The sequence below is a fragment of the Alosa pseudoharengus genome, unplaced genomic scaffold, assembly GCF_046254945.1.
Source record: "Alosa pseudoharengus isolate Yale_2024_CS ecotype anadromous, Long Island Sound unplaced genomic scaffold, YU_APseudo_1.1 YU_APseudo_1.1_scf_1, whole genome shotgun sequence".
NCBI lineage: Eukaryota > Metazoa > Chordata > Actinopteri > Clupeiformes > Clupeidae > Alosa > Alosa pseudoharengus.
The window spans coordinates 20,011,301-20,027,683 of NW_027468564.1; the positions used below are offsets into that span (position 1 = coordinate 20,011,301).

General features: G+C 39.7%; 1 protein-coding gene across 1 annotated transcript in view; it reads left to right on the forward strand.

The window, feature by feature from the left end:
- The window catches only part of LOC143117322 (NACHT, LRR and PYD domains-containing protein 12-like), a 108,377-nt gene that overhangs the window by 79,323 nt on the left and 12,671 nt on the right, over positions 1 to 16,383 (forward strand). Inside the window, exon 11 of the mRNA XM_076278969.1 lies at positions 15,702 to 15,872. Within this exon, the coding sequence (XP_076135084.1) occupies positions 15,702 to 15,872 (171 nt within the window). The remainder of the gene's footprint in view (positions 1 to 15,701; positions 15,873 to 16,383) is intronic.

Genomic DNA, 16,383 nt, shown 5'->3' on the forward strand with positions numbered 1-16,383 from the left:
AAGTTGTGGGCTGTTTAACAAAAAACTGAATTGGAATATCATTAACCTTTCAAAAGTTATGATAATGTTAGTGATCAGTGTAAAAAAATGCAGGAAACGGGATTTAGTATGTTGACAGAATTCACATTCACTTTCTCACCAACAACATAAAAGTATGCATACAAACTAATAGTAAAGTCAAAAACAATGGTTCAGATTTATTTGGTCTATAAGAATAAACCATTTATTTGTATATAAGCAAATGCTACAATCAATAAGAATGACATAAAAAACATACTGTACCTTACCAGTAATACAGGAAGTAAGTATACTGTATTCATCGAAGACCATTTCGGGAAAGAGACATAAAATACATTTCATTCAACAAATACAACTTCCTTATATAAATCAGTATAGCATGAAAAGTATATATATATATATGTTTATATTATATATATATATATTATATTATTAAATTATGATATATATATATATATATATATATATATATATATATATATATATATCATAGACTGTATATATAGAACTGGACAGTGTGCCGTCTGTTAAGAGTGATGCGAGTGCTAGTCCAGAGCCCCCTGGTGGCTGGTTGCAGTACAATGTGTAACTCCGCCCATCCCCATGTATTTCAATGGCCAAGTAGCCAACTTTCCGTGTCACTTTTCTCACCTAAAACTATTTTTGTATCTACAACTTTTTATTCGAAAAAATAGTTTTCAAGATGCTTCAATACACACAATTTTTCTTTTCTCGCTGAAATTATTTTTTTTAATGTTATATTAACAAATCTAAAAAGGGCGTGTTTACACCTATGATTGACAGCTGGCTGGCTGCAGACACGACGCTTTGTCCATTATGTTTTATCGTCTAGGCTGCATAGCCTGGGTGTCCCCATGCTGCCTTGCGCGCAATTTGATTCACGCTGTAAGGCAGCCTGGAAACCATGGAGCAAATTTTCGCCTGAGATAGGGAACGATCACAGAAAAAGTGGGAAAGCAAAACGATGATGAGCTATGCACAAACGCATTTGATAGACATCCGTGGCACCCAATAAATAGCCTGGCTAGCGCCACCACTTACCAAACATTAATTTTCTCGTATTTGAAAAAAATGCCCAGATCCGTTTATTGGGTGCCACAGATGTCTATCAAATGCGTTTATGCATAGCACATCATCGTTTTGCTTTCCCCCTTGTTCTGTGATCGTTCCCTATCTCAGGCGAAAATTTGCTCCATGGTTTCCAGGCTGCCTTACAGCGTGAATCAAATCACGCGCAAGGCAGCATGGGGACACCCAGGCTATAGGCTGCAGACACTAGTACGTCATCGCTCACTTATTTTAACGACACCTGATTTCGACACATAATCTAACCTAAATAAGTGTTGCTGTTATTATCATTAGGCTATATCTTATCACAGTCTGACTAAATACAAAATTGATAGTCATACATTGTGTAGTTGTTTGTAAGAGACATCGTTGTTAGTTGTGACAGATTCTTTGTGAAAAAAGATATGTGCTGTTCTTTCGTAGATGCTAAGTATATTAGCTCATAGCATGCTACATCATGCTAGCATTAGCCAGTTGATAGGTAAAGTAAAAGGGCTCTTCTATATTGAAGTGACGTTAGCCATAGTCACCATCATTTACAGTCCTACTTGTTTCAAATGGTTTAACGTAACCAGTGATTGCCGCCATCATCGTTGCAACTTCATTTGAATACACTTAAGTCACTGGAGAAGGCGATGTTAAGTTTCATTAACGTTAACTCTTGCTTAGTTTTGCGAATGGCAATAAACGCCACCTAGCCTGCTAGGTCGACAACCTCGGTATGCCCATTTATGAATCAGCCCGACAAATAACGTTACTTGTGTTTTAGTGAACACATTATTGGACCATAGCTTAACGTGAGGAGGGATTCAAAGTTACAAATGCTTAGTATGCTCAGAACAGCGGTATCTGAAAATGCGTTAAGGTATCGTTGTTACCTGCGATTGCACTGCTGGAGAAGCATTTTGCATTGGTATGATTTGATCAGGTCTTGCCAGTGATGTGTAATCCTCCCGTAGACGTACATCATTTCAAAATAATACGTCTAAATTGAAAACTGTGACAACTCATTGATAGGCTCTCTCAATATGTCTGTAATCGTATGCCTCTACCACAGGCTTGCTAGTCAGAGAGGGTGCTCCATTACCAGAGAGGGTGCTCCATTATAAATCAAAAATGTAATATTGCAGCCTTCATATCAGCTGTAAAAATATGAGAACATGGACCTACTACATCAGGATACTCTGTAAACATTTTACACATAATCAGGAAGCTACTTTGCTGTTCAGTGTGTGATGTGTTTAAAGTGGTACTACGTTTAAAGAAACATTATTCTTTGTTTCATGTGCATAAGAAAATACCACATTATGATGATGGTTATGGTTACCCTTAACAAATACAAAACAATATAATACTTAAAACAGGGATCAATCAATAGCCTAATGAAATAAACAATGAAAATGAGGGGGGAAAGCAATAATAAATAATAATGCCCATTCAATCAATAATATAATAACAATAACATGGTAAGACTACATTAAGGAGAATATCAATAATAAACAATGTCAAATTAATCAACAGCCTATAATGAAAATAAAACAGTACTACTGCATGCAAACCATAATGTATAAGAAGTGCTTAAAAGACCAAAAACTATCACAAGAACGAAGAGCACTGGACAACTCATTCCACCAACATGGAACCACTGAGGAAAATAGTCTTGAATTTGACCTAGCGTTTAAGACTGGTCGACACAACAGACGCTCATCAGAAGACCGCAGTGGGCGGTTGGGGATGTATATCTTGATTATTGAATTAAAATAACAAGGAGCATATCCAGTCAGTGTCCTATAGGCCAAAGTGAGATATTTAAATTTAATTCTGGCTACTGTAGGGAGCCAATGGAGAGTAACTAGGAGAGGAGTTACGATGAGTCCTCTTTGGCTGATTGAAGACCAGTCATGTTGCAACATTCTGAATGATATATCACACAAAAGAAATAATAAAAAAAAACATTCAATATTGATTTAGTATCAACCAATAATTATTCTGATATTAATATTCTTGTAACGTCTACATCTTTGTGTAGGCTACAGTTAAATACTAAGCAAAGGCCTATGACTTAAATACCAAGGCAGTTAAATGACCGTGGTATGGTATAGTCTATGTGATACACAGGACTACACAGTAAACCCATTTAAAAAGCATCATCATCTCAGTATACCCATTTAAAATAGGCAAGGATACGTATTCAATAACATTTGGGGTTGCTCACAGTATACCCACCACTGCAACTAACTAACTAGACTACACCACTGGTTAAATGGCGCATTGCAATTTACAATTTGTGTGAGTTCAGGGGCACACAGAAAGTTGAAGTTTGGGTGACATCAATAAAGAAAATAGAAACAAAGGGATGTGTACAGCCTCAAGTATGAATGATGTCACATTAACAGAAGGTTCAGAGCAGCGGCAGACCTTTCTTGGTGCCACGCAAGTTATTGAAAGTCATATGTTTTCAGAACGTAGTGGTGCTTTGCCATGTCCCATGTATAAGGGGCTTCAGGTTGATCCAGTGACGGTGGGTGATGTCAGGGAGATGGAGGTCAGGGGACTTGGAGAAAGGAGGAGGACATGCCACCTCAGCCAAACCACTTCACGTAGGCATTCCCTTGCTTGCAGACTAAGTAGTTACATTAACATGACGGGTTGATGAGGTCCATGCTTCACATTGCTTTATCACATCATACCGTTGCTTTATCACATCATATACTGTACTGACTGTCTAGTGTTATTAATCCCCATGTACAGTCAATGGTTACTCCATGTTGAGATGGCATACATTAAGATTGCGATATTTGAAAACAGCAACAACTAATAAAACTAATAAAAGTATATCATGCATCGACTGTTATGGGAGCTGTGTGCTAATGTTCACTTCAACGACTAACTTAGCCTTGTAGCTGCTAACGTTAGCATGTAATTCGCTGTCCGTATTTCTGTTGTTAGCTCATTAGTATTCACCATACTAAATTGTCACAGTCTATAATCAAAATAATAAGCTCTCTTAGACATATTTAAGAACAACAATAGACAAAAAAAAACTTTTCAGTTAATACGCAACACTTACCAGACAAGAACAAACCGATTGTTGTTTGTACTGTTTAGCTAACTCACAGCCGCAAAATTCATCCAGCTAGCCTTCGGCGCCGAGTCGACCTGCGTTGTGGAAATGAGAAGGGGGCGGGTTTCACTTTACAAGGGGCGTGTTTAACTCGCTGAGTGGCAACTGAGTGGGCGTGCCTGACCGCGACTCCTCTTCACTGCACATGCTTCAACTTCTGCTGCGCAGCCGCACTTCAAATTGGTTGCAAATTTTCCAAGATGGCGTCGCCTCGGCGGCTTCAATTCCATAGAACACTGCTGAATGCAACCACACTGTCCAGTTCTATATATACAGTCTATGATATATATATATATATATATATATATATATATATATATATAAATTAAATATAAATATGTGCAGTGTATTAGCAATAACCTTATAAGAGCAGAATAGATGGATATGCAGTATGAACAATGTATGAACATGTACAGTACAGCAGTAACATTATAAGAATAGTAAAAATAATATAGATATGTGCAGTGTATTAACAGTAATATTATACATCAACAGAATAAATATAGATATTCAGTATGAACCATATTTTTCTCTTTATCACTTTAATGTTTTTTTCAACTCTGACATCATGGCTCTTAACAAGGCTCTTAGCCTCTCAAAACATTTAAAACATGCAGCAAAAGCAAATTCTTCCTTCAAACAACACATTTTGTAGTCAAATCACTGTGAGTTCAATCATTACACACTGAACATCAAAATGCAAAATATAGCTCTCAATAGGAGGAGCTTCAACCTTAATTTTTGTTATGTCTGTGCCATTTTTGTCTCTTCTTACTGCTATCAGAAAAACTGGAAAGACCAAAGTATTGAATAAAAAATGCATTCATTTCTAATCAGGATGACATTACCAGATGATGTCTTTGTCATGACAACTTGACATAAACAGAAAATCCATCAGCACAGTATGGAAAGGAGCTCAATGCCAAAGTTATAGCCAGATCAGTCTTTTGGAACATACAAAGAATATCTCTGCTTATGATAAGGAGAATGTGACTCTTCCTTGCATTTCAACAGGAGAACTCTCTGGCCAAGCAGAGCTGCTGTTTGTAAGTGTAATCTGAAGTCCCCTTATGAGTGGCTGGAGAGATGCCTAATGAATAGAATTGACCTATATGTTTGAAACAAATTCTCCCCCTTGGTTGTGATACGTGACAGAACAGAACCAGGACAAAAGGTTATTTTTTCCCCATTTACAGAACAGAACCAGGGCAAAATGGTTCTTTCATTTCATTAACAGAACACAACCAGGACAAAAATGTTCTTTCTTCCCGTTTACTGAATAGAACCAGGACAACATTCTTTCTTCCCATTTACAGAACAGAACCAGGACAAAAAGGTTCTTTCTTCCCATTCTGCTGCCATTTCTAGGCCATTTTGATTTTTTTGTTAACTTTTTAATTAAAACAAAAAACACCCCTGTAATCAGTTGATATAATAATCAGCCACATTATCCCTGAGGTCAAATATGTGTCGTGCTGAGGGGCTACTCCCCTGCTCAATACAACCAATACCACCAATACAAAGGCAACACACGATCGACTACCACAAAAGTTAATTTAAACAAGTGTGGCAGATTCAAAAAGGAAATTGTAGCTGACTACGCCACCTAGAGTATGGTTACCCCTAGGACACGATTACCAATTCACCAACTCAAGTAATTTGGCAACACAGGTTCGATACACATAGGACAGAGACGTGAATGATGCAATACATATGTTTATTTAGTAGCAAAAGGACAAATGCATAATTAATTTAATAAAACACAACAGCCACAGCAATGGACAAGCTCTCCCATTAAAGTGGAAGGGAGGCCGGGGTTATGGCGAGGATGTGGCCCTAAAAGATGGAGGTGTCCAATTAACTATTTAAGGTAACACTTTATTTTAATGTGTCACTGTTACAGTGTACCTACCTAATTAGGTACAGTGGTACAACCTGTGTAACAACATGTACTATCAGGTACTATCATTGTACTTGCATTATGTATTTGTGGGTACCTACATATAGTTGTTACATTGTAATACTGAGTGCTTTTACAAAGCTTTGCCAATTTGCCTAAATTTTCATCAGAGGCAAAGAGCTGACCTGAGACCTGCTGGATGGGGTAAATCTGGTCATGATAGATTTGATATACAAAGCATTCTTAGCTCCAGTCAAGGCCTCATTGTCTTCAGTGTACATGTAACAGCTGTGCTGCTACAACCTTGTTACTCTTTGATACAGTGGAATAAACCTATTAAGTGTACCAGTTAATTACTTACATGTACATATGACATGTATGTTATGTCTTCGATGTCTTGGAACAGGTCTACTAATTCACTACATAGTACATATATCAACTGTGTTGGTACACACTTATTGCTCTTTGATACAGTGGCATAAACCCATTAAAATGATGTGTACCAGTTAAGTACTTACAATTACATATTACATGTATGTTGTGTCATTGGTGTCTTGGAACATGTCTGCCATTACCCTACATACTGTAGTACATGTATCAACTGTGTTGGTACACATGTATTACTCTTTTGATACAGTGGAATAAACCCATTAAAATAAAGTGTACCAGTTAAGTACCTACATCTACATATATACATCCTGTCAATGATGTTATGCATCCTGTAATTGATGTGTTGAAACATGTCTGCTGTTACACCACACAGTACATGTGAATTAGTAGACCTGTTCCAAGACAAGACCTGTTCCAGTTTATTCCACTGTATCAAAGAGTAACAAGGTTGTAGCAGCACAGCTGTTACATGTACACTGAAGACAATGAGGCCTTGACTGGAGCTAAGCATGCTTTGTATATCAAATCTATCATGACCAGATTTACCCCATCCAGCAGATCTCAGGTCAGCTTTTTGCCTCTGATGAAAATTTAGGCAAATTGGCAAAGTTTTGTAAAAGCACTCAGTATTACAATGTAACAACTATATGTAGGTACCCACAAATACATTATGCAAGTACAATGATAGTACCTGATAGTACATTTTGTTACACAGGTTGTACCACTGTACCTAATTAGGTAAGTACACTGTAACAGCGACACATTAAAATAAAGTGTTACCCTATTTAATTAATCTCTATTACTACCGTAGACAGGACTGATGGCTGATCACTGGCAGGAGGCAGAAAAAGAGAGAAAGAAAATATCTTGCACACACTCACACACACACACACACAACTCACACTACAACCAGGTGACGACACTGCAACGTCAGACAAACCACGTGGAAGTAGGGAGGCTAGTGAGGAAGACCACCACCTGGAGACTGCGAACCACCAGTGTAGGCCAGCTATTCCTGTCGAGGAGGGAGAGAGAGATATCAGCTACATGCATATAAGGGTGGAGTTGCCACCCAATAGATAATGAATTATTAATTAGCTCTGATATGAAGAGGGTACTTAGCTTGTGGCACTATGCTAGGAGAGGCCCTATAAGGACCATGTCGGTTAAGACCCCAGGCGTCCTCCACCACCTACTTCCGCGTTATGGAGGAAATGCACGTCTTCTTCGTGTGTTTCTCGCGTGTTTTCGCGAGCTTCCTGAAAACTTTGAAAAAAAAGGTTGAGCTTGAATCGAAGCTCTGGGTGTCTGCCAACTAGTGGTCAAGAGTACAAATGAGATTTTACACTGCACTCGCATCTATCGTCTGTTTTATTCAGTAATGACGCTTGTCGCAATATTGCGACATGAGCGGTTAGAGGGTTAATAGTAATGAGCTCAATCAATTCCACGTCAAACTGAAGAGCTTTTTTCAATTGGCCTTATTTCTCTGCTTATATATTTTCAGTGGCTAGAGCTGACAGAGGAGGTAGCTGTTCATTTTCACATTCACAACATAGCACGAACACATATGGACATATATATAACATATATAAAACAATACAAGTAAAACTGTTTTGTGTGGCAGGGCACCTTTAAATTGATTTATGCTAACCTTTCATAATATGTTGATGTTTGTTATAATTCTGTCAAACATTGCAGATTTGCTGGCTGTAAACTCACATATCAGTCCTGTGAGATTGTGACTTTAGTTCTACAGTCAACAAACTTGAGCTTGGACCTGAGTCACAATTACCTGGGAGATTCTGGAGTTCAGCTTCTCTCTAAGGGACTGTCCAGCCCCCACTGCAAACTGCAGATATTAAGGTTGGTGTGAGGTCATGCAATTTCTGATATTTTTCTTAGTTTACTTCATTTTGATTGCTAAATGAATGCACCTGAGTGGCAAGGAAGCAGATATTTGTGATTTGTCAAATTTCATTATCTCTGAATGTGCCAGTCTTTGCATAACACAGGTAGTACAGAATGTATATTATGTAACAGATAAACATCAGCCACTGCCATATGTCATATTATACACAAATAAGCCAATACCAATGTGTTTGTCTCCCTTAGGCTCAGAAAGTGTGGTTTCTCAGATGAAGGTTATGTTTGTCTGGCTCTCACTCTGATGTTAAACCCCACCTGTGTGAAAGAGCTGGATGTGAGCAACAATTATCCTGTAGGATCAGCACAGAAGCTGTTATCTGCTACACTGGAGGATCCTCACCGCAAAGTTGAAGCACTTCGGTATGTACTCTAAAGAAAGAGAAACCTCAACCTGCAGTCTGGAGTTGTATGTATTTATTTTTTAGGACACATGAAATTGCATTCACTAGTGCAGTGTTTCTTAACTGGTTTCTCTGGGTGCAAATGGGGGAAGGGGTTGGGGGGGTGGCAGAGCAAAGGCCAAAGACAAGTGTGGTATAATATCTGTTACTACGTAGTCCTCACTACAAACATTAAAATTGGTGTAAGATCATATAAGTTCCCTTTATACTACATTATCATAAAGTTACTCATTTGGAATTTTACATTTGCTCTAACATTTGGAAAGTCATTAATACTTTACAGCAAGGGTACATGAATTATCATGTGGCCCCTCAATTAAAGTGTAAACAATGACATGTGTTTAGACAACTGCACAAGTTGTGTTCAGATTAGGGTGATGGGGGACACTTGAGTGGTGATGACCACATTTTTTAAGCATATTTTTTGGGTCTTTTTGCGCTTATTTGGACAGAACAGTGAAGACAGACAGGAAGGGAGTGGGAGAGAGAGATTGGGTGAGATCAGGTCATGACCTGGGTCCCTGTGCTTGGGCCTGTTCATGGTACGGGCGCTGTAGCCTGCTGCGCCACAGCCCCCCCCCCAATGATGACCACATTTTTGGCAGAAAAATAAAATCATCATGATCATTCTTAATAAATCAGAAATCATAATGTTTTGTCCAACATACTTAATGCTTACTTAATACTCTGCGTCATGGCAGAGTCAGTGCCTCAAGAAAATTAAAATGTAAGACCCATTTCAAAGTGTAGGCTATTAAAGAGTAAAAAGCTATTAAAGAGTAAAAAAAACGCTGCACTGTTTGTAACAGTGACTTTAGCATTGCCCATGGCAGGTTAAATTATTGCAAAAGACATGCTGAGGTGAGTTTAACAAGTGTCAATTCATGTGCATATTATTCAGGCCTATGCTAGATGGCTAGTTGCCAAGGCTACATGAAAAGACCAAACTACCAAAATCTACATATTTTATTTTCACAATTTCTATCTAGGCCTTTCTTTTTTGGTGCACTGACTAGACATTATTGAACATATTAATCTGTATGTAAGCTAAAGTTTTTTTTTTGGGGGGGGGGGGGTTGTGGGGTTTCATGATACCTCTCTGAAATGACTTGTTGCAGGTTGGGATGTCTGATTAATCCATTTCTGTAATAATCTTTTCTCATGTGGTTTTACAGGCTTTCTGAATGCACACTTACAGAAAAGTCCTTTGTAAGTGTAGCTACTGTTTTACAGTCGCCAAACATCCTGATAGAACTGGACCTGAGTCACAATGACCTGAGAGATTCTAGAGTTCAGCTTCTCTCTAAGGGATTGTCTAGTCTCCATTGCAAACTGCAGGCATTAAGGTTGGTGTAGGGCCAAGCATTTACTGACATTTGTTTGTTTACTTGATTTTGTGGTTAGTTATACACACTATGGGACAAGGAAACAAAAATATTACTTATTTATAATCAATTGGGCAGCAGTGGCTCAGGAGGTAAAGGAGTCATCTAGTAACCAGAGGGTTGCTAGTTCATGCCTTACTCCTCCTGAACTTGTCGAAGTGTCCTTGAGCAAGACACTGAACCCCAGGTTGCGCCTTGCATTACAGTTTCTGCCATTGGTATATGAGTGTGTTTGTGTGAATGTGAGGCAGGAAATTGGCAAGCCTGAACCTCAATTAATCGGCCCTTCATAGCATTAACACTCAATGTGCCAGGCCATAAATTATGAAACATTTAGCTAGTGCAGAATTGATGTGACATAACAAATAAACTTTAGCCACTGCCATCGTATGCTATATTATTTGCCAATAGAGATGTAGCGCTTACTTCACAAAATAAAAAAAATGGAAAAACAGCATTCTGATCAGTAGCCTGCCAGCTATCTGTAGCCTAATATCATTGGATTCACCCACCACTTAACCTAGTACCAAAACATACTGTAAGGATAGGTTCGGGTCACACTTATAGACAGGGCTTCAGTGATGTCACTACTCGTCCCCACTGTCTACTGTCCCACCTTGACAATAGCAAGACCTATGTAAGAATGCTGTTCATTGACTTCAGTTTGGAGGGGATGATGGTGTTGAATGCTGAACTAATCACCAAACTCAGTGAACTGGGCATCAGTAACTCCCTCTGCAACTGGATTCTGGACTTCCTAGCCAACAGACCCAACCCTCACCCTGAACACAAGTGTATCACAGGACTGTGTGCTGAGGCTTTCACATATGTCTGCACCCCTACACGACTCTAACACCATTGTCAAGATTGCAGACGACACTACAGTGATTGGTCACATCAGCAACAACAATGCCTATAGGGAGGAGGTCCAGCTCCGAACATCGTGGTGCACTGACACAACCTAAGTATAAGTATAAGTATAAGTATATATACTATTTTGATACAGTGAGGGAAATTTGGTCTCTGCATTTATCCCAATCTGTGAATTAGTGAAACACACTCAGCACACAGTGAACACACAGTGAGGTGAAGCACACACTAATCCAGGCGCAGTGAGCTGCCTGCAACAACAGCGGCGGGGTTGGGTTTCAAACCGGCAACCCTCCGGTTACAATCATCCTCACCATCTGTGTCTAAGTATGGCATATGGTATGGCAACTGTTCTGCTTCCGACCAGAAAGCATTGCAGATGGTGGTGGAAACTGCCCAGCGCATAACCGGTTCCTCACTCCCCTCCATCAAGGCCATCCAGGGCAAGCAATGCTTGCATAAGGCACGCAGCATCATCAAAGACTGTTCTCACCCTAACCACAGACTGTTCACTCCCATCCCGGAGGCATTACAGGTCTCTCCACACCCGAACCAGCAGGTTGAGAGGAAGTTTCTTTCCTGCGGCTGTCACCCAATTGAACTCTCTGCACCCCGGTGACAACCGACCAAACTTTTGGATTCCTTAGAACATTTCTGACAAACAAATGGTGTTAGCTAGCTGTCTAGTTCTGCCTACTGCTGATAACGCAGTACAAGGGCAGGATAGTGTGTATATGCAGGGTGCGATTTGTAGGGGGAGATGGTGAGGATTTCTCCCCCTCTAGTTTTCCTATCCCTACCTCTGCTAAATTATTTTTATCCCCGGTGGGGACAACATTTATCCCCCTCTGCCCTTCATATTGATTAATGCTACTTCATATAAGTAAAGTGCAGCAACGTGAGAACAGTCTAGTAGGCTAGCCTACATAATAATCTGACATCAGAAATGCACCGTCACCGTCAGCACTCATGCTGTGCTGACACAGTCAAGTCAAGTCAAGTCAGTTTTATTTTGTATAGCGCATTTAACATGCCCAAAGCGCTCCACATACAAGACATTGACAAAAAACAAAAGACAATAAGACAAAAATGCCAGACGGAGCGGCGTAGTCGCCAGCGTTGACACCACATGACAAAAACATTTAAAAAATAACAAACACAAAAGATGTCGGATGGAGCGGAGTAGTCGCCAGCGTTCCCGGACACTAAGACATACAATACAGACAACACAGCATATTGAAAATAAATAAATAAAATAATAATAATCATGTTAAAATTAGTCCAATTTCCAACCGGCTGAAAAAGTCCAAGGGCAATGATGACCCACGTGAAACTGCCAATGCAAGACCAACAAAGTTCTTTCACTGACCAACTCAGAGAATTTAGCACTACTGGCAGTCTGGAGTAGCCTGGAAACCAGACTCTCTGACTTCGCAGAGAGTCTGGCCTAGATCCATAGGCGTTCGTTTATTTATGGGTGGGAGGGCACAGTTTGAGGTTTAAAATCATTGGAGTTCCTTTGAACCAATCACTAACAACCGGCGTTTCGTCATACAGAGAAGTTTCTCTGCAGCACGCCCATGACAAGCACGGGTGTATCTTATCAGCAAACAATCACACGTTTCATCTGCGTAACTCTCGCCAAAATGCATCATATAGTGTTTTGTGAATGTACCCAAGTCAAACCAAAGCGCCACTTTTAAGCTTGTATGCGTTGTCGTTTTCGGGTGAAATGACCTTTTGAATGGGATTCCTATAGGGCTAGCCTACTACTTTTTTGATACAATCGCGTCAAAATCGCTATTTTTCAAATACTATGAAGGCTCGACACAACATGAAACTTTGATTGAAGTATCATCAGTGTCTCTACACATGAACTCGAGCATTGAGAACATTGTTGGTGTACACAGAGTTTACTAAAAGAGAGGTTTTGAATAACTCACTTGTTTTTTCTGCTCGCTGCCATCTTGCCATCTTGCAAGGAGTGAGTTGTCCAAAATCTTTCTTTTTAGTAAACTATGTGTACACGAACAATGTTCTTAATGCTCGAGTTCATATGTAGAGACACTGATGATGCTTCGATCAAAGTTTCAAGTTATGTCGAGCCTTCTTAGTGTTTGAAAAATAGCGATTTTGACGCGATTGTATCAAAAAAGTAGTAGGCTAGCCCTATAGGAATCCCATTCAAAAGGTCATTTCACCCGAAAACGACAACGCATACAAGCTTAAAAGTGGCGCTTTTTTGCGATTTTGACCCGACCATGTAGCCTATTAAACTACAGTTTGACTCGGATACGTTCGTAGCCTATTTCAAGTGACAAAATCTATGACTAAAGTTTAGCTGACGATATAACATCCTACTCCACTGTGACTTCGTTCATGACACTCCTGTTAATAGGCTAAACTATTATTTACATTTGCTCAAAGATAAGTCCTTTTCGCTCCCTACGTTGATGTATTCCAAGCGATCTGCTTCAGGGGCGGGGACGTAGTAATTGAAACACCATGCCTGGGTACGTAATCGCTCTCAGGGACGCCCACTGTTCGCTGGTTGGTCGGCTGCCCAACTGCCGAAGTAAACGAGCGTGAATCAACCTATTCCAGACGGAGTACTGTAGGGAAAATAAATCGACCGGAAGTACGTAGACAGGCCAAGGCCAGGCTAAGTCTGGAGAGCAGAGCACCGGAAGAACAACAGTCTGAAGTCATGATGGGCAATCTTCCTGCTGATCAGCAGTTCGGTGGCTTTAGCAAGACGTTTGTTGCTTCATGGCTCCCGACGTCGCCATCAGAGCTCCCCACGTCAGCACTCAATCCAGACTGCAGGCACCCAGCGTCAGAGGCTATACGTTAACGTTATGGCAGCTCGCAGGTCAGCCGCAGCCCGGTGGTCGTGGCTGCTGCAGATCTCTCGCAGAGTAGGCCCATTGCCCTGAGCAATCTTTCCGTCCAGACGAGTCCAGACAGAGGATGTGCAGCGTCAGATGGAAGAGGGATGGCTAGCTTCTAGTCAAGGCAAGCTCATCAGCCCAGTCGAATAGAAACTAACGTTAGTTATCAGCCAGAAAAAAGGACCAATAATAACACAAAACTATCGTTGAAAATAACGTAAATAAAAGGTGAAAACATTTACCTTGACAAATAAATACAAAAAAATAACAGAACATTACATAAATTATGGACATTACATAAAAACAAACAAAAACATGATGCCAGACGGAGCGGCGTGTCTCACCAGCGTCCCCGTAACCTAGCAACTTTGTGGCTGCGTGATAACTTAATTTGGCCTTGATCATGCAGGACATTTCAGAATGTCGAGTGTGTAATCCATCATAAATGGCTAGTTTCAATGGAAAAGTTAGCTGGACAAATGAAAGAATACGAGAAGGATTCAGTGAAGCATATCGTCATATTTTAGAACCTTCAAAATTAGAAAACTGATGCAACTGAGATGGAGGACAACTGCACGTAGAGTAGAACGTATACCTATTGTCCGAAGGAACTTACATTAAATGAGGAGATATTTCCTGAATGTCACAAAAAGTGTTACAGAAATTGCTTGGCATCGCTTATTCAATGGTTATCTACCGAAACACCTGTAGTTTGCGGAGGACGAACAAGAAAGCACTCGTTTGATAAATCAGCCAGTAGGCTAGGCCTAGTAGACAAATAACTTTCAGAAATAATCTGTACTGCTACAAAAACGAATGTTGGTGGGTATTTAAACTATCTAGCGGGTGTTTTAACAGCTGCAAGAAATAGAAGCTTCTTTATGTTCTGGTTCGTAAATTATTTTCATAAAACTTCAATTTGCCCTATAACTTTACTCTCCAAACTCTTCACTGGACTGTAGCCAATTAACTGACAGTATGATAGGCTATTTATTTTCTGTAGGCTACAATAAACACATTTATTTTTTCAACTTTTGCAATATTACACACTTGGCTACTGAACGCAAATCAGCAGGAGAGAGAATGCACGTACCCTACGCAGCGTGTAGCGCAATGTGCTATTTGGTTACCAACTAACACTGTTAGCCAATTCACTAAGACTTCAGTGCCATCATATACAACGTTTTTTTGCACAACAAATACAGAAAGGATGGAGGCAGCAAAAGTAGAGGAGTAATTTCAGATGGGGCAAGAACAAGGTGAATTTGTATCCTTGTCAAAACTTAGTCCTACCCTGCATTAGAGGAGCTGATCATCATACCAAACACACTCGCTGTTTAAAGTCATACACCACGGTAAACTAAAACTAAAATGTTACAAAGGTGGCAAAATTAATATAGGCTATTATTAGCCATGACATTACTAGGCTATGAATCGTTCGTTCATTTTTTATTTTTTTTGGGGGGGGGGGTTACAAACTTATTCAAAATCATCCCCCCTCTGGTTTTTACACAAATCGCACCCTGTGTATATGTGTCTGTTTGTATATCGGTAGGGATGTGTATGGGAATGATCCGTGTAGCCTACTGCCATTACAGGAATAATGTCTCTTCTTGATTATGTTGCTTTATCAGGCACTGTTTAAACAGTATCTTTTCCATTTATCCATTTCTGTAATATTTTATCTTTTGTCATGTTATGCAGACTTTCTGAATGCACACTCTCAGAGAAGTCCTGTGGAATTGTGGCTACTGTTCTACAGTCACCAAACTCCCTGATAGTGTTGACCCTGAGTCACAATGACCTCAGAGATTCTGGAGTACAGCTTCTTTCTACAGGACTGTATAGTTCCCACTGTAAACTGCAGGCATTAAGGTTGGTGTAAGACCATTCTGTGTAAACACAGAATTGAATATATATATATATATATGTATGTATGTATGTATATATATATATATATATATATATATATATATATATATGTTTTTAAATTGTGTGTTTACTCAGTTTTTGTAGTTAGTTATACACTTTCTGGAAGGGAAACAAAAATATTCATTTTGGTGAATAATATAATAATAATTGTGTGACAGTGACTCAGGAGGTAGAGGAGTCATCCAGTAACTGGACGTAGGGTTGCTGATTCAAGTCTTTCTCTTCCTCACACTGTCAGAGTGTCCTTGAGCAAGACATTGAACCCCAAAAGTGCTCTCGATGAGCAGGTTGGCTCCTTGCATGGCAGCCTCCACATGAGTGTGTGTGTGTGTGTGTGTGAATGGATGAGTGTGTGAGGCATAATATTGGAAAGCTCTTTGATTGCTTGGAGGAGTGAAAAGTTATAAATGGCATTTTACCCTAATAAAAGAACTGAACCTCAATTAGTCGGCCA